This window comes from Cyanistes caeruleus, chromosome 16 (genome assembly GCF_971803275.1).
Source record: "Cyanistes caeruleus chromosome 16, bCyaCae1.hap1.1, whole genome shotgun sequence".
NCBI classification, from domain to species: domain Eukaryota; kingdom Metazoa; phylum Chordata; class Aves; order Passeriformes; family Paridae; genus Cyanistes; species Cyanistes caeruleus.
The window spans coordinates 7,925,764-7,943,148 of record NC_141716.1 but is presented as its reverse complement, the minus strand read 5'-3'; the positions used below and the strand labels follow the sequence as shown (position 1 = coordinate 7,943,148).

The window sequence follows — 17,385 nt, the reverse complement described above, 5'->3', positions numbered from 1 at the left end:
ATAGTTTAATATTTTTATAGTTCCAAAGAAAATTATGCTCATCAGGTTTATTCAATAAAATATTCTCACCAGACACTTTGTGCTATAATGACTTACAAATTACATGCTAATTGTGCTACAGCAGAGCCACTCCATCCTTGAAAGGAAGAGGTGGAACTCCTAGGGATGAGTGTGGTATCCACAGGTGGGGATAACAGGTGGGGATTTGTGTCAGCCCTTTCAGTTTGGTATAGAAAGACTGGATTGCTTGGAGCTGTGCTTAGGGCAGGATGTGATGGCTGTGAGTGTGACTCTTAGCCTGTGGTCTGAAGGCCCGTCCTGAGCATATCTTGCATCCCTCAGCTCTTGCCAGTGATAGACAGAAAGTAGTAAGGGGAGAGACTCCATCCTTAGAGTGAGAGACATGTAGTGGTGGTTGTTTTGGTGCACAACTATTTGGAACATGCTCATTTCTGTCCACCTGGATTGGCCTCACTGTTCTGAGTGGTGAGGATGGAAAACCAGGATCTTGGAGGTGTTCTTTGTTCTTGATCAGTACCCATTCCTTTTGCTCTGCCCGTTTGTGCAGTGTGTGCTGGAAGGTGAGGAGGGAGGAGGATGCAGAAATCTCCAGTGCCCATATGGAACAATGTGATCTTTGGTACAGCACTGGCACATCCCTTGCATCTCTAGGCTTGGAGTCTCTACTTGACACCTCGAGGCCTGTCAGTCCTGCCTCATTAGTGTGAGAGAAGCTCATTTTAGCTTCACAGAAGCCCATCTTATTGCTGTCTTCTCCCATCAGCAAGGGGCATCTCAGTACATATTGCTGGCAGATTAGAAATGGCACCTGAGCGCTCATTTGGAGGTTAGCGACTGACAGCTTTGAAAAAGAGACCAAGTGGGAAAGGGGCTGCTTGGTACTGAACTGAAGCCAGATTAGCACTGAAAGGGTTGCTGTGGTTAAAAAAAAACAAACAAAAAGAGGACTGTGAGAAGGCACCTTAAAACTGTACTTGTCTTCTAATTCATATCTGCTTAATTTACTGGCACAAAATAATCTTCTCTGCGAGAGGGGCTGTTAGAGCCGCCGCCACTGTGTAATCAAGACCGCGGCTGCCTGGATCCAGCTCCTGTGATCGCCGTGCTCGGATCAGAATACAGAGCAGACCCAGCCTTTGTTTCTTGCTCTGGAGATTCAGAGTCCTGGCCTGTGGCTGTTTTTCTGCTCAGGAATTTAGCACTGTTGAGCAGAGCAGCCAATGAGCCTGTGTGCAGTGTGGAGTGTTAGCAGTGGTTCAGGAGTGAGTGTGTTGTCTTTCTTGAGTGTTTTTTTTTTTGATAATTGTCTCACTGTTCAGCTCTCTCACTAGCCAGACTCATCATTGTTTAGCTTTAGAGACCAGATTTGAGCCATTTGGCATGGATTTAGGGTGAGGGAAGTTACTCTCTGCACAAAATTGGATTTTTCTATTTACTGGCAAGAGCTCACATGCAGGCTTTGCCCAGTCATGCCTGTGCCCATGATTTTTGAGAACCTGGAGTAAATGACAGTCATGCATGTGTTGGAGTCTTCAGGATGTGATGCTGAAGTATCACATCTGAGTGTAGCCAAAGCAGCTGATTTGACAACACAAACTTGTTCTTTTACTGGCAGACTGGATTTCTAGGAGGAAAGGAATATTTCACTACCTAAGCTTCCCTCTCCCTTTCAAGGGGAAGTGAGAATCAACTGTCTAAGCCACTCCATCAAATTTCTATCCAGGGAGCATCCACTGCTCCCCTCCAGGGAGAGTTGCACAGGACTCATTTTCCTTCTTACACCTAAAACCCTCAACTCACCATTAGGTACGAGGGCTTGGCTTGACAGAACAGCAAAATTTGGCAGCCTCAGCCGGCTTTGGTGGTGGTGACCTTGTGTGCATGCATGCCTGGAGCACGTGTGCCCGAGGAGGCGCATCCTGTGGAGCATTGCAGGTCCGGAGCGCTCGCAGGCGATGGCTCTAATGAGGAAATATTGCTCCTCCGGCGTGCGCCCACCTGCCAGACGGCTGCGGAATAAATCACAGAGCTGCAGCGAGCTCGCGGGGCTGACGAGCTGCTTCCTTTGTTTAAGGACAAAACCAGAAGACAAACCCCAAAAGGCAGAAGGTGACACGTGACACGGCTGCTTGGGCCTGTCAGCCCTCCCCACGAGGATGGAGCACAGGCATGTCCTCGGGCCAGCTCAGAGGAGGCTGTTCTGAGCTCGCTGCCAGGTGGCTCTTGGCAGTGTTTTGAAGAAGACGTGCTCTCTGGACATGGGAGATGGAATGGAATGGAATGGAATGGAATGGAATGGAATGGCCTCTTTCACTCTTCCTCTGGCCTCCCTCTGGGCAGGTCTCTGTGAGTGAAACTCGTATATGCAGAGGAAGAATGGATGGTGGGTTGTCATTCGCATGGGAGTCAATGCTCTTTGATGAAAAAAGCCCAGTCCTGGGTCTGCCCTGGCAGCACCTCTTAGAAACACAGCTGGAAGAGCCTGGCTGGTCATGGGAAAGTTGTCCTTGTGCAGGATTTTTAGATGTGTTTTCTCATCTATTGGTCAATAATGAAGCTAGAAGCCCTCTAGGTATTAGAGTGTGCTGGAGTCGTGTTTTGCACTGCCGAACAGCACCCTCAGATGGCCAGTAAAAGAGTAGGTTTTGTTCCATTCTGACAAAGGACTTGTAAATCACAGATACATGGGTCTTTCCACAGCCACACACCCTCATCTCTCAATGTAGAAATGTGATTTGTGTGTTTAAATTAAAATTTTAACTTGCAGATGGACACACTTCACAACCAGCAAAGGCAAAACTTCTTCCAAATTGAATGAAATGTTTTGTGAATTTAAATGAATTATTAAAATACTTCTTCGGCGAGAAATACATGGCTGATAATGTTTGGGGGAACAAAACAGTTCTTAAGAAACCACAAATTCCACCAGAATTTTGCCACTCCTAATGGGAAGTGCTGTGAGAGGATCCTCACACCTTTCCTTTGTGTGGCTTTACAGGACATGGTGCGTCGAGGAGAGATCATAGATGATGACATGGAAGACGAGTTCTACCTCCGTCGTCTGGATGCTGGGCTCTTTGTGCTGCAGCTCATCTGTTACATCATGGCAGAGATCTGTAATGCCAATGTTCCCCAGGTAAAGCTGTGTACAAGGTTGGCAGATCATCTGTGTTGGCATTCCCGGTGCAGACAGGGCTCTAAATCCTTGCAAATGCTGTGTTGAGTAATTGTTTCTCTAATTCCCTTTTAGGGAGGAAACCTACTGTTTATTGCACATACAGCTTCATCAAGCTGTACCAGATAGGAGGGCATTAGTGGGGTCAGAAGCCAATTGTTGTCACTAAATTTGTATAATCTGTGTGAGCGAGGTCAGGGTTTGAAATGGAAAGGCCATGTTGATGCTATTGCTGAGGGAGTAGGGGAAAGGGACCAGCTCTCAGGAGGTCTCACAAAAGCACAGATACAGCTTTTCTTGATCTGTGCAAAATGCTGCATCTCTGCTTCCTCTGAATTGGGGGTTTGTGAATGCATTCTGTGGCTTCTTATTTCTGTGCCACGTGCCTTCCTGGGTGCTCCTGAGAAGATGCTGTGGGCTGCCAAGGCTGAGTTGGTTTTTGTGGTGCTCAGGCTGTGCATGGACTTGTGTTGAAGATCTCTTTCTTCTCTGTCCTACTCCCCATCAGATTCGTCAAAGAGTTCACCAGATCCTGAACATGAGAGGCAGCTCCATTAAAATTGTTCGACACATCCTGAAGGGTGAGTAGAGATATCTTGTGCAAGTGTCTCATCGCTACTGGGGACAGCTTGGTCATCGCTTTGCAGGATGAGCCTTCACATGTAATTCTCCTTGGCTTCCTGAGCATCTCCAGGCAGCAGCTGAGCAGTGTTCCGAGATGCTGGCAGGGCTGGAATCACCCTGATTAGTGGCGTGCTTTGCTTTGCCTCTGAGTTAGGACACTCGCTGTAGCTGCTGTCAGAGAACAGCACGTCACTCCACGCTTCCATCAGCTCCAGCCTGGCTGGAATTCACTGCTGACATTAACGTGAGAGTAAATATTTAAGGGAAGTGTGCATGCCTGCTAGAGGGAAGAATAGTGGAGTCTCATCTTTCATTAACATGGCCTTGCACTTTACCATCTGCACCATATTAGTACCCATGGTGTATTTGTCTTGTTCTTAGTGTCAGATTAATATGGATTATAGCATTAAAGTATCCTCCATAGCTTTAAAATGTAGCTGTTGTGATTTGCAATCCCAGTTTTAAAGTACTGCTTGTTATTTTTAATGCTCATGGTGAATTAGAGCAGTGCCTATTTGAGCTGTGGCCCTCCTCAGCAGCAGCAGCCAGTGGAACTGGGGGTGAGGAGGGCAGGACTGAGCCTCTTCCCATGGCCCCTTGGAGCTGAGAGGCTTAATGGGAGCAGCAGGGAACCAGAGCTGCCTGGAGAAGTTGCTTCCTTATGGAATGTATCTGCTCCAAAGGGGCTGTGTTGTTTTTCAGTGTGGGGTAACCCACAGTGTGGGGTGGTAAGTGGAGTCTTAATTTTCTTCTGGAGGGAAAGGAAGTTTAGCAGCACTGGGCTTGTGTTTCAATGTTTCTGCTTTCTTTGGGAACAACAATGTTCTCCTGGGTTTTCCTTGTCCCCACTTCAACAATGGCAGGTACACACAGCTTATTTCCTGCAGAACCTGTCGGTTTTCTCCTTTCTCATACGCAAGAAAAAAAGGAATTAGAAAGCTGGCTGGTATGACAAAATTAAGAGTGATTTTCTGACAGTGTGAGATTGCCTGCAGCTATAGGCAATCTCTTTGGCCCTTGTCCTTGGCCACGAAGTGCAAGCTAATGCCTGCTGGTGAGAAGGGGGGCTGCATAGGATGTCTTTTCTGATTTTAATTATGATACTTGAAAATTCCTGCCTCTAAACTGCCCCTTTCCAGTGTGGAGTATGGCACACGTCCATGATCAGATTCTCACATTTGCCCTGGGCCGTGTGTCCCTGAGGGAGTTGTCTGCACACCTCGCTGGATTTGCACACCTCACAGTCACGGCTCTGGCTTGTTGATTTACATACCAAGCTGAATCAGAGGGCAGCTGCATTACAATTTCATCTGATTCTTTTTTTCCCAGACAGTGACTTGCATTGTGAAACTTTCTCCATGGCTGTGTCGGGTGTTGCAAGCTCAGGGTCGTGCTGGGTTGGGTGCTTTCAGCAGCACCACGTTCCCTGCCTGAAGGGACACATTGGCATGTTAATAATGCAGGGATGGGTACAGAGTTTGGGCTCTGACTGCAGCTCTCCCCAGCTCTTATACCTGCCAGTTTTAGAGACTTTTAGAGACAATAGTCAAAACCTCAGTGATAAATTTCTTAGTGGGTGCTTGTGAAGTCCTGCAGTGGGACCCAAGAGGCAGGAGCAGCACTGGGCTCTGAAATTTGAGGTAGTTACACACCCGTGTCCACATGTATAGTGAGCACAGATTCACCAGCCTGTAACAGCAGCACCACCTGGGACATGCACCTGCCTCTCTGAAGAAGTCAGTTCCCTGGACACAGATTCCAGGAAAGTAAAGGAGCTGGAACAGGGATTTGGGTGTGGACCCTGCAGTGTGATGCTGGGGCCAGCAAGGGGTTTCCAAAACTTCACTGGAGTCAACTGCACATGACTCTATTACAAGTGACTGAGAGATCAGGAGCTTGAGCCTTGGCTGGAAGGTTTCCAGGCTACTTCCCAACTTGCTCTCAGGACAGATGAGGACTGGTTTATTTTTACATTTTGTTCAGTGTTTTGCTCTTGTTCAGTTTTTATTTTCTATTTTTGCATACTAATTAGGTGCTCAGTTTTTAGTTTGATTTTTATGGCCTACATATTCTCCATGTTTCTCTGGCAACCTGACAGCTGATGGATCCCTTGGGGTGGCTCAGAATTACTTACGATGCAAGCAAGGAAGCGAGACTGTTTTCTTATGGTAGAGCTTTCAAGGGGGAGGAGTGGGCAGGGAATAACGGGAGGCTCATTAATGCATTTCTGCAGGCTGACCAGTCCTCCCACACTTCCTTTTTCTGGAAGATCAAGCATTTCTTGCAACAGGACAGGTAGTTTATGCTTTGGAAGAAAACAACTGAGTGGTGTGTGCCTTGGCTAGGGAGATGTTTTTGGGGATGGAGGCTGGATTTGGGGTAGCAGCAGTGTCTGTATCTTGGGGAGGTGCCTGGTCTCCATCTGTCATTGGCAATGGAGTGAGGCACAGGCCTCTTTGAAATGATACTTGGCTCTGGAACGGCAAATCTCGCTGTTCCTTGCTGATCCAGAGGGTGTAGCCATTGATCCTGGCTCCCTTGGAAGCTCTGTCAGAGCTGCTCCTGCTGGGGCCCCTGCCCTCACACCTGGTGTCAGGTGAGTGGGCATACTGGGAGCTGGGCATGTGGAATGGCTGCTGCACATTCCAGCCCAAACCCATTAGCACAGGTAAACACAAAGGAAGGGTCAATGTGCTCTGAGGATGGAGCTCAGTCTGGCTCATGGTGCCTCCATCTGTGCAGGCTCCAGAGCTTCCAATATCCATTACAAGCCTCAGTATTTCCCAATTGATTTTTACTGTTCTGTAACCATTGTATTTTGTCTAATGAAGCAGAAACCAATCTTGGGCTCTTTCCCTTTGTGTAGCTACAGCAGTGTGTAAGCTCTGGTTAACTGTTGGCAGGGGCAGCTTACATTTGGGGTTTTTTTTAGCAATCTCAGTGAAGTGGTGGAATTTTAAATAAAAAAGTAAATACATAAAATCTTGGTTGGAGATTTACTTTGTTAAGCCTGGTTCTGGGGGTTTTATCTCGTGTCTTCAAGCTGCTAATGCTTCAAATGAGCATTAACATCTGTCATAACCCAGTAAACATTCTGCCTTGGAGTCACTGAGGTTTTAGTCTTACAAAGCCTAGATGTTTAGAAGGAGAAATGCTGAGCTTTTGGACAAGATAAGAAGAATTTGTGTCTTGTTTTTGTTTGGGTGATCTCCTGGTACAAAGGAAGGGCAGTGTCATTAGTGGCACTCAGCAGCTCCCTGCTAGTCCAAGGAGTCTGGCCATCCTTACAGCTGGGGGCAGAGCAGCTGTGCCAGGCTTGAGGACTGTGGCTGTCCCTCACCTGGGCTTGGAGAGGCCACTGCAGGTGGGAAGTGTTGCCCTTGGGCTGCAATAAACTCCAGCAGCATCCAGTGCAGCTGTTCCCCTGCTGGAGCGTGGAAGGGGCTGCTGGGGACAGAGCTGGCTCCTGCACCAGCTCCGGGGGCATGCTGCTGACAGAAGGCTCTGGTACTGCCTGAGGGGACAGGGATCCTGAGCTAAGTGCCAGCCTTGGCTGGGAAGGTGATCCCATCCCATCCCTGTGCACTGGGACCATCTCCTGCCTGAGGTTTGGATCCCCAGTGCAGCCCTCAGCCAAAGCACACGCAGCGCAGCAGGGCTGGGCTGTCCCACAGCAATCAGTCCATACACAGGGAGCTACAAGGAATCCGTCCTTGTAGGAGCTTTCTGCTGCTTTTAAGAGCTGTGGAGAGCAGCTCCTCTGTCCAGGGAAGGTGCCCTGAGTTGGGCCCTTTGCTGGGACAGTGGGCAGCTCAGGTTCACCTGCAGCAAACCTCAGCTGTTACCACCTGCTCACGTTACAGCTACTGGAGCGGTTTATAAATATTAAAAATATTTTTCCCAGGGGCTTGGCAAAGAACTCTACTGCTTTTACACAGAGAGAGAGAGAGAGCCAGCATGTACACACAGGAGGGAAGACTCCCACATCAGCTAACTTCTGGCTGTCCTCACTGCTTTCAGTGCTCCTGTAACAAAGGCTTTGATGGAGCTCAGAGCAAGTAGCTGTGCTAAACGTATAAATATTAAAGCAAACTTTCTACAGCAACTTACCATTCAGTGCTGAATACAAGCTGTTCTGTTTGTTTGGAAGAAGGAAAAGAATGCAAGCAGGCGGAGGCAGGGAAGCGCTGTCTTAACCATCAGGCTGCTCCTGATTTCCTCAGATTTGTTCAGCTCCTTGCTTCCACAGCTCAGAACCTGCTTTTCATTTTTTCTTTTTAAAACGTCTTTGAAAATGCAGGTTCTGGTTGCAGGAAGGAGGGAGCTTGGTAGGGGATGAGAGCTGCCAGCTCCAAATGAATATCAGGAAGGAGAACTACAGGGGGAATGTTTAGTTCTGTAGTGTTTGGCCGTGTGCATGGATGGGCAACACCACGCTCAGGGTCTGGTGTCCTCTTCCTGATGACAAGGAGTTTGGTTTGTAGTTAAATCTGAGCTGGTGGCTTTTCTTCTGTGTGTCTAAAAGCAGATGGAGATGGAGGAATCTGGGTCTCTTTGGCAAAAATCCTCATTCAGGATGCTTGGACAGCAGGCAGGTTAAACCCAGGACTGGGAATGATTAACAGCTGTCACAGAGCCTACCTGACCTTCCCTGATGACACTGAGTGTCCAAAGGGACCTAGGAAGCCACTGATTTGCAGTGATTTATGGCACTGTTTGCATTTCTTGGGCGTAGTGCCATGATTCCCATGCCAGGGAATGGGTGCTCCTGGGTGCTGGTGTCTGCTTGGGCCAGAGCAGGGAGTTCTCTGCCTCTGTCTGCCACAAAAGCTTTAATGAGTGTCAGCAGATGTTTGTTATGCAAAGCTTTAACCCTGGAGATGGGCAGGAAAACCATCAACGCTCCTTGCATTAATTCCCATTAGGCTGTTTGCAGTGGCTGTGGCTGTAGATTCGCTGTGGTGTCTGCAGGAGCTGTTGCCCTTGTTTGTTCCTGTTGCACTCAAAGCCGGTGTCCCTCTTCTCTCTCTCCCTGCAGAGTACGCGGAGAACATCGGGGACGGCAAGAACCAGGAGTTCCGGGAGAGCGAGCAGAAGCGGATCCTGGATCTGCTGGAGAATTTCTGAGGACCTGGGAGACACCTCTGTGTCTGCCCACAAGCACGTGGCACCAGTTCTCCCTCCTCCTGCCCCTCCTCCAGCCTCTATTGCACGATGAAAGTGATGTTTCTATGAAACTGCTTCTAAATGGGATTTGGGAGATATTAAAGATAGTTTGCTTTTTTTTTAGTTCCTGGTTTGTTATTTGAGCAGTGTTCTGTGAGTGGGGCTGCAGCTGCATACCCAGCACAAAGCCAGCGTGAGGTTCCCATCTTTTTTATCTTTTTCCCCCTAAATCAAGCTTCCAAGGATCAGTGTGAAATAATACAAATGTATCCGTGGCAGGGAGGGCAGAGAGGAAGCCTGGATGGCTTGAGAGACTGTTTGCAGGTTCTTCCAGCCCGATCCATTAATGAAAATGTACAACCCTTGTTCTGATGGGAGCCAGGGAAGCTGAGGTGGTGGTGTGTGTCCAGTTCATCCCTTCTTCAGTGGTAGAAGAGGTCCAGGAATTGGCCCCATCAGCCATTCCTGTTAAATATTCCCAAAGGTGAGTGGGAATTGAGAGTAGGTTCTGGCACAGGCTGGTCACTGTTCCCTCCTGAAGCGGGAAAAGAAGGAATGAGTCTGTTGGGGTTTTACCCAGAGCTAAGAGTGAGGGGAGGTAAGTAAGTGACGTGCCCAAATTCCTCACAGTCAGCTTTGGGTCTTGGCTGTGCTTGTTCAGCAGAAAAGCAGTGTTGTAGTTCCTGGACAGGAAAGCTCTTGGAGCAGCAGCAAGTCCCCAAGAGCAGAGGGGTGGCCCTGTGTGCCCTGGGGAAAGGGGCCACAGCTCATTCTCATCACCCTCTGCACTGTGGTGTGCTTTTGGGTGGCATTGTGCCAGACTCCGGTGCTTCCCTGAGCCAGGACGTCCAGCTGGGATAAGAAGTAGCAGAGGATATTTTCCTGCATCCTCTTTTCTGCTGCTGAAGTTAATGACTGTCATCACAAGCCATCGTGGATCCCGCAAGCTGGGCCGTGCCTAATTTAGAGAGATTTGCATGCTGGCAGCATTCATTTTTTATCTCCAAGAAAAATGCATTGTCAGGGAAGCTTAAAGGCTTCCTTCAATCCTGACTGCACAGGCACTGCTGGCCTGGTGCTATTGAACGCTGGTGTTCAGGGGATCAGCATGGAAGTCATGGCTTCAGCAGCCACATAAAACTGCAAAAATACATTTATTTTTGTGCAGAACTTGTCAAATTCCTCATTTCTTTCTTCTGTTTTCAACCTGCTTCCTTAAAGATGTTTTATTTCCTTTAGCTTTCAGGTGTGTTTAGGTTTTTACTTGATTCCCTTTCCATACCCAGTAGAGTTGTGGTCAGAGCTGGTTTCTGGTTTCCCCTGGAAGGTGAATGGGTGTCCCCTCACACTGTGCTTGTGTTGGAGGAGCTGAGGAGAAAGAGAAGGATCTCAGAGAGTATGAGGCAGAGCAGAAAGAGAACTTAATGAATGTGGAACAGCTTCAGGTGAGAAGAGAGGCTATGTATCTGGGGGAGAAAAGAGCAGGGAAGGTTTTGAGAAAACTTAATAAACTGCCTAAGGGCAAGGTAAGTTTATAAATCTGAGTGTACATTTTAAACCTGATCTTGCTGTTTGCCACACCTGTGTGTATACATGTGATCATTTCCATGCACAGCTGGTGAGCTGCTGTGGGTGTGCAGTGCATGATCCCTGCTCTGAGTTGGCTCCTCTCAGATGAGGAAAACCTCCCAAGCATCTGCTGGGAGCAAAATGTCGATCACTGCCACAGTGGATTGTGCCAGTGAACTCACCTGGGAAGCACAGCAAGGGACAGGGGCTGGAGAAACCTAAAGTGTGGTGGTGTGTGGGTTCCCTGGGGAGCAGGAAATGGTCCTGGCACTGCTCCAGCCGCCAACAGTCAGTGCTGGCCTGCATCAGGAGAAGGAACAGGCACAGTCTGTGATGGGGCCTGAGCCTCAGCAACATCCTGTGAGGTTGTGTTCCCTCTGCATGGCTGGGGACGTGGTGCCACCTCTGCACTGTCCCTCTCAGGCCATGGTGCTGCACCTGGGGAGCAGGAATGCCTTGCCATGAGGATTTTTGTCTTCCTTGCCACGAGGATTTTTGTCTTCCCCAGCTGAAAGAAGAATCTGTGGGATTAAGGAATGGCAGCGTGCCCATCCCACCCAGCCCAGCCACTGTCCCTGTGATGGATGAGGGTGCTCCAGATGTTGCTGAGGAATTTGCGCAGAGATGGTTCCTGCAAGTCAGGCTTTTACAAGGTGGATGATGAATTATTCTCTTCTAATTTCCAAGCTCTTTCAGAGGGAGGAACCCCACTGCTTCAAAGGAGCCCAGTCAATTTTGATCCTGGTAATCACAGCAGACCCTACCCACTCTGGCCCCACACCTCACTGCTGGGAAACACTGGATCCTCTGCCTTGGTCCTTGGGATAGGCTGGGGGCCCACATAGGCACACTGTTATTAATTAAGGTAATTATTCAGCTTAATGTGCTGCTCCTGGCCAGCTCATTTGTGCTGTCATATTGAGCAGCACAGAAAAGCCTTGGAGGTGTGAGGATGGGCACCCCGAGCCTTGGCAGTTGTGGAGAATGACGTTATTGTAATTGAGGGAGGATTAAAAGGTGGAGCTACTAGCAGATTTCCTTGAGGAAGTTCCATAGGCTGCAGACAGGGAGATCTGTGCCCTGGTTTAACCCTGCTGGTTCTGTGGCCTTGGAACAGCAGCATCACTGTTGCCTTTGGAGCTAAATGTGGGTTTTGGGAGAAGGTGCAGGAGTGTCACAACCCACAAGCAGCACACATGGGACTCTGAGCTGCTGGGACTGATGGCAGGGACTGGGTGGCTAGAGCCTGGTGGCCTTGGCTCCTCTGAGGAGCTGAGCTCATGCTGAGCCACACTCCCGTGCCTGCTCTGCTCTCAGAGTACTGGGCCAGCCTCGGCACAGGACAGCAGAACATGCAGGGACAGAGGCCCCTCTCCATTGTACCCCCCCAGGCCGTTCTTTCTTGTCTCTGACTGTAAACAGATTTGACTAAAGAGGTAAATGAGAAGGTAATTAGAGGGAACATGATGGATGAGGCACTCTGGTGATGGGAAGCAGGAAGCTTGCCCTCCAGGAGAAAGAAGCTGGTCTTCAGCAGGGCACCCGCAGTGCCTCCCGCTGCCCTCTGCAGCAGGATCCTGGGATGCAGAGGTGGGAGCTCTGACCCCTGGGGATGCCCAAGGCTGCCCCAGGCTGAGAGAGGGCAATGGGGCAGGCAGGGATGAGCCTGTCACCCAGACACCTGAACTTTGCCAGGACACTGATCCAGGTTCGGTACCAGGTGCACGAGGCTGCCGAGCATCAGCCCAGGATTTAAAAGCAGGAAAGCAGCAAAGGATGCGGGACATGCTGTCCTCAGTCTGTGGGGTCATCAGATTCCTCTGCTCCATGGAGGTGCTTGCCCCAGTGGGGTTTGGTTGGGCTGAGGCCAAGCTGGCCTTGGCTGGGGCTGGGGAAATCCTGGGGCAAGTCCTGGGGAAATCCTGGGGCAAGTCCTGGGGAAGCAGGTGTGGGAAGGGGGAGGGATGACACCATCCATGCAGTGGGGTGGGAGCCCCAGTGCTGGCAGTATCAGGGAGGGTGGGAGCACTGGTTTCCTCCTGCCTCAGCAGAAGCTGATGGCACTTCCCCCTGGCCACAGGAGACAGGCACTGACTGTCCTCACTGTGTGTCCAAATCCATCTTCAGCTCTGCTCCCGGCTGAGCCTCCCTAAACGGGGAGAAATGAGTGTAAATCATGGCTGAGGAACATCTCCTGATATCCCAGTGGAGGGACTGAGGCTGTGCTAAATACAGCGAGTCTGTCAGCACTGGGACCAAACCATCAGCTGCGAAATAAGTCACTTACACTATTGATTTTGTAAATTTTTTTTTTCTTTTAAGGCCTTGCTCTCAGGGAAAGCTTTTCTCCTGGGGCAGGAAATTATTTGGAGGGGGAAGGGCTGGTTGGTTTGTGGTATTTTTGTTTGTTTTTTTACATTTAATTTTTTTGGTGTTTAATGGTTTGGAAAGAGGTAACTGTTCCACAATGACAGACACCTGTGATGGTGCTCCTCTCCATCGGGAACCTGGCAGTGGGTTCTGCAGAGGAAGGAGTTAATGGCCTGGAAACTTGAGTTCTCTGAAGAAATAATTCTTTTCAAGTAATTTTCTTCTGAATTTTATGCTTTGGAGACTTCCCTGTGCAGGGGCTGCTCTGGGCAGAGGCCTTTGAGTCCCAAAGCCCCCACGTGCTCGGGCAGGGTGGTGGGGTGGTTCCTGCTGCCTTTCCCACATTGTGCTGGGGCTCCCAGGGTGAGGGGCCATGGACACAGGGCTGTGAACATTCCAAAACAGGCAGGGGGACAAAGACACCTCATGTCCCTGCCCAGAAATGTTCCCACTGCTCTCCCAGCCAGGTCACACCGCTGGGAAGGGCAGTGCCAGCAGTGACACAGGGAGCCCGTGGTGGTGCTGGTGTCTTGAGCAGGGTTCCCCCTACCCAAAACCCCTCTCCTGCTCGGTCTGTTATTTTTGATGCTGTTGTGGCTGTCGTGGTGTGGGTGGCTGGGTTGTGTTTGCTCACCTGAGCTCCCACTCGCCGCCTCCCTGGCTGCTCCCTGCACCGGGGGATCCCGACAGGCGCTGCCTCCGTGGCTGGCTGCTCCCAGGATGATTTGTGGAGGAGCAGGCTCTAATGTTGCCTGGCGGGAGCATTGTTTTCCTGCAGCGCACGCAGACCTTTGCAAATAATCTAATAATGCAGGAATGTCAAACTTCAGCTGTGGAAGGAAATCCTTTTATACAGGAATTGTCAAGTCTCTAAACAAGTATCAGAAATGAGCTCAGTATCAATGTGGAGGGTGTTTATTCTGCCCGTCAGAGAGATGAACAACCCAATTCACTCTCCCAGGCAGACACAAATTTGAGTGTTGGCTCCTGGACCTCAGGAGAGCTCAGTGCTCAGCCTTGGGGTGCCCCTGCACGAACCCTTAAAGAGATGAACTCCAAAATAATGCATGAGGCAGACCCCAGTGCTTCAGCAGCTCTGGAGTTTGGGGTTTGAGGGTTTTTGTTTTTTCCTTCCAGTTGCTGGGCAGCTTTTGCTGTCAAAAAGGAACATGGAGTGTTGGCATTGGAATGAGCATGAGCAGCATTCGGGAGCCAGCAGGAAGGACCAATGCTCTTGCTTTCATTCTGGGTGTCCTTGGGCAAGTCCAGGTCAGAGCTGTGTCCCTGGGGATGTTCTTCGTGCCCCTCAGGGTCTGGGGGTTCCTTTGAGGTTGATGCCCCATGAAGTGCTGTGGATCTGTCTGACCCCACCATCCCCTTCCAACCTCATCCAGCTCTTCTGAGTTCCACTGCACCCTCCAGCTTTTCAGGTTGCCTTTTCCTGGTGGACAGGTGTCCCAGGGAATTCACATGCAAACCCCACGGGTGCACGAGCTGTGACCATGGTGGATGTGGTGCCCCTGGGATCCCTGTGGTTTCACTGCATGGAAGTGCCCGCTGGTTTCCTCCATGTGGTGAGTGCTCCCCCAGCAGAACTGAGCAGTGGGCAGAACCTGGCACTGGCAGAGATAAGGAGTGTTTCATCCTCGATAGCGAGTCCCTGGGCCAGCTCTGCTGACAGAGAAGCCCTGTGAGGGAGGTGCCGGCTGTTGAGAGCAATAACGAGTGAGCAGATAAGGGACCTCGTTAGGCAGTGGGTGCCAGCTCTGCTCCGGGAGCTGCTGGCTCTGCTCCTGCCTCTGTGTGTGAGTGACCTCCCCCCAGATCCCTGTCAGACACACAGGGGGTTCTCTGGGGCCGCATGGCTGCACCCACGGGCAGCACCTGCCCGAGGCCTCGCCACTGATGGATTAAAATTGAGGAGAACCAAACCTTCCCAGCACGCTTAAGATGTGGGCACTGGCACTTCCCTGTCTGCTGGGCCCTGCATGGCCCCAGTACCTGTTTCTCATACACTGTGATGGCAGAAAATCTGCTGGAAATGGGACTTATTTCAGGCTCTGCCTCTGGAGGTGTTCCTGGCTCCGGGAGGAATTTATGCTCTTTGCTTCCTCCTGGCATGATTTAAATATCTCTGATGGTGCACAGGCGGGCTTCAGCCCTTGAGGTGCAGCTGCATGGCCTCAGCCTCCAGTGGGGGATGTGCTGCCCTGTGTTGGGGTGCAGGAGCTGGGCTGGAGCTGGGGATCCCTGCCTGTGCCTGGAATGTGCAGTCACCGCTGGCTGACATCTCCAGCTCCTGCTCTGGCTGTACACCTGTGAGTGGGTCCTTCACAAAGTGGGGTGCCAAGTCTGGGGGAGCACAGTTTGTAGCTGCCACTTCAGTGCAGGTTTGTTTTTATTCCCTTGCTGGCCAATGGCAGAGGATGGACCCTGGGCCACAGCAGCGACAAGACTGGGCCAGCTGCCCAAAATGTGGGGCACGTGAGTGCTTGGCCTTTACTTCTTCTCCTGTTGCACCTGAGCCTGTGCATGAACCCCATCTTTCAGTACATGAACCGTGTCTTTAAGTGCAAGAACCCCCTATTTTGGGAGTTCATGAGCCCCATCCTTTGGCACATGAATCCCCCTGTTTCAGTGCGTAGGTTTTACCTCCACACGTGCCTCTGGGAGATCTGATGCTTTTGCTTTGTCAGGATCCAGCCCAGAGCTGCTCCTGACACTGCTGTGTTTGCTCAGCAGCTCCAGGCAGCTCTACCTCAGGACACCCAAAGTCCTTTGCCACTGCTGCTGTTGCCATCCCAGAGTGGGACCCTCTGATCCCAACCAGGGATCTAAATGCAGCCAGGCATGGCTGTGACGCCGGTTTGTCTGTCCCTGCTGCTCCCTCCTCCCTCAGCTTTTAGCTCCAGAGGGAGTAATGAACTTGGGCAGAGATCAATGCTCTGCTCTGAGCCAGGCTTTATTCTGACATCCAGCTAATGCTGCAGCAGGTACAACTTTTTTTTCAAAATTATTGATTAGTAACGCAGGTACGAGGCAGCACAGCTCCTGGCCAGGGACCTGCCTTGCTGGAGGGGAATGGGATGAATACCCCCACTCCTTCTGGAGCCCTGCCAAGAGAAGGCTCAGGAAATACACTCAGTATTTTCAAATCCAATTTAAAGAATCTCTTTGCAGCCAGCATCTGTCACCTCATGGCAGAAAACACCTGAAATAATCTGATTTTTTCTGTTTATCTAGAGAGCAAATAATATCCTTTTGTTTGCTGTGTTGCATACAGATACTGTGGTATGAGTGACGCCTGCTCTGTGCCTCCCCTGGTGCTGAGGCCAGTGTTTAGGACAGGGATACGGCATCACCGGGCCCCTTGGTGGATTTTAGGCTTTTCACAAGAGGTGTATGAATGGCACAGGTGCTGGTGCTGTGGTTGTGACCTGCTGTGACACTCAGCTCTGGAAGTGTTGGTGCTGTCGGTGGGTTTGGCCTCAGGGTTTCTGCACCCAAAAGGACATCAGGCTCCTACGGGTTCTGTGAACTCCTGCTCGTGGCAGGAGCAGGGTCCCGCTCCGGCTCTCTCTGGTGCCACCGGCCACGCTCCAGCCGGGCTCCGAGGTGCGTGTGAGCTCGCAACCCACTCCAGCTGCAGGTTTTCATTTCGAGACAAATCTTGCACAGCCTGGGACAGCGATCAGGATACACGTGGGGACGCGTGTCCTTGCTCTTCCTGTAACGTTTCAAAAACCCCTCGAACTGCCCCAGATGGGCCCTGGCACTCGCGGTGAAGCCGGAGCACCGGGCACTGCCCCTCCGGCACTGCATCTGCCGACTGGGCTGTGCTGAGATGAACTGGATCGCACTGGGCTGAGCGGTGCCGGGCCGGGCCGGGCGGAGCCGCGCTCTGCACCGGGCTCTGTCCTGGGTGCTGAAGCCTCTCCCGGCGAGACCGGCGGTGCCCGGGGTCCCGGCCCGGGGGGAGCGGAGCCGGGGCCGCCAGGGAGAAACCTCTCCCTGTGTGGGACCTGTGGGTGCCGCGGGGCTCCGGCCGTGCGGGTGGTCCCGGCACTGCGGTGCGGAGGGTCCCGGCGAGGCGAGCCCCGGGGGTGCCGGGGGTTCCCGGCGGTGCGGGGCAGTACCGGGGGGCCCGGTGGGGCGGTATCGGGGGGTCCCGGCGGCAGCACGGGGGGGTCCCGGTGATGTCGGGGGTCCCGGCGGGCAGCACGGGGGGGTCCCGGTGATGTCGGGGGTCCCGGCGGGCAGCACGGGGGGGTCCCGGTGGTGTCGGGGGTCCCGGGGGGGCGCGGCGGGTCCGGCCCCGCCCCGCGCAGTTTAAGAATGAACCGTGGGAAAAAAACTTGGGGGTGCGCGCGGGCCGGGATCCCTCCGCCGGGCGGGGGAGGCTCCGGGCGAGCCGCGGCACCGCCTCGGCGCGCGGCGCCCTCCGCGCGAGGGAAGAGCTC

General features: G+C 51.7%; 1 protein-coding gene across 1 annotated transcript in view; it reads left to right on the top strand.

Moving 5' to 3' along the window:
- Positions 1 to 9,109, top strand: part of CTNNBL1 (catenin beta like 1) — a 47,163-nt gene extending 38,054 nt beyond the window's left edge. The window contains exons 14-16 of the mRNA XM_086852644.1: positions 3,020 to 3,157; positions 3,705 to 3,777; positions 8,859 to 9,109. Of these exons, the coding sequence (XP_086708770.1) occupies positions 3,020 to 3,157; positions 3,705 to 3,777; positions 8,859 to 8,947 (300 nt within the window). The 3' untranslated portion in view covers positions 8,948 to 9,109. The remainder of the gene's footprint in view (positions 1 to 3,019; positions 3,158 to 3,704; positions 3,778 to 8,858) is intronic.
- The last annotated feature ends 8,276 nt before the right edge of the window (positions 9,110 to 17,385 follow it).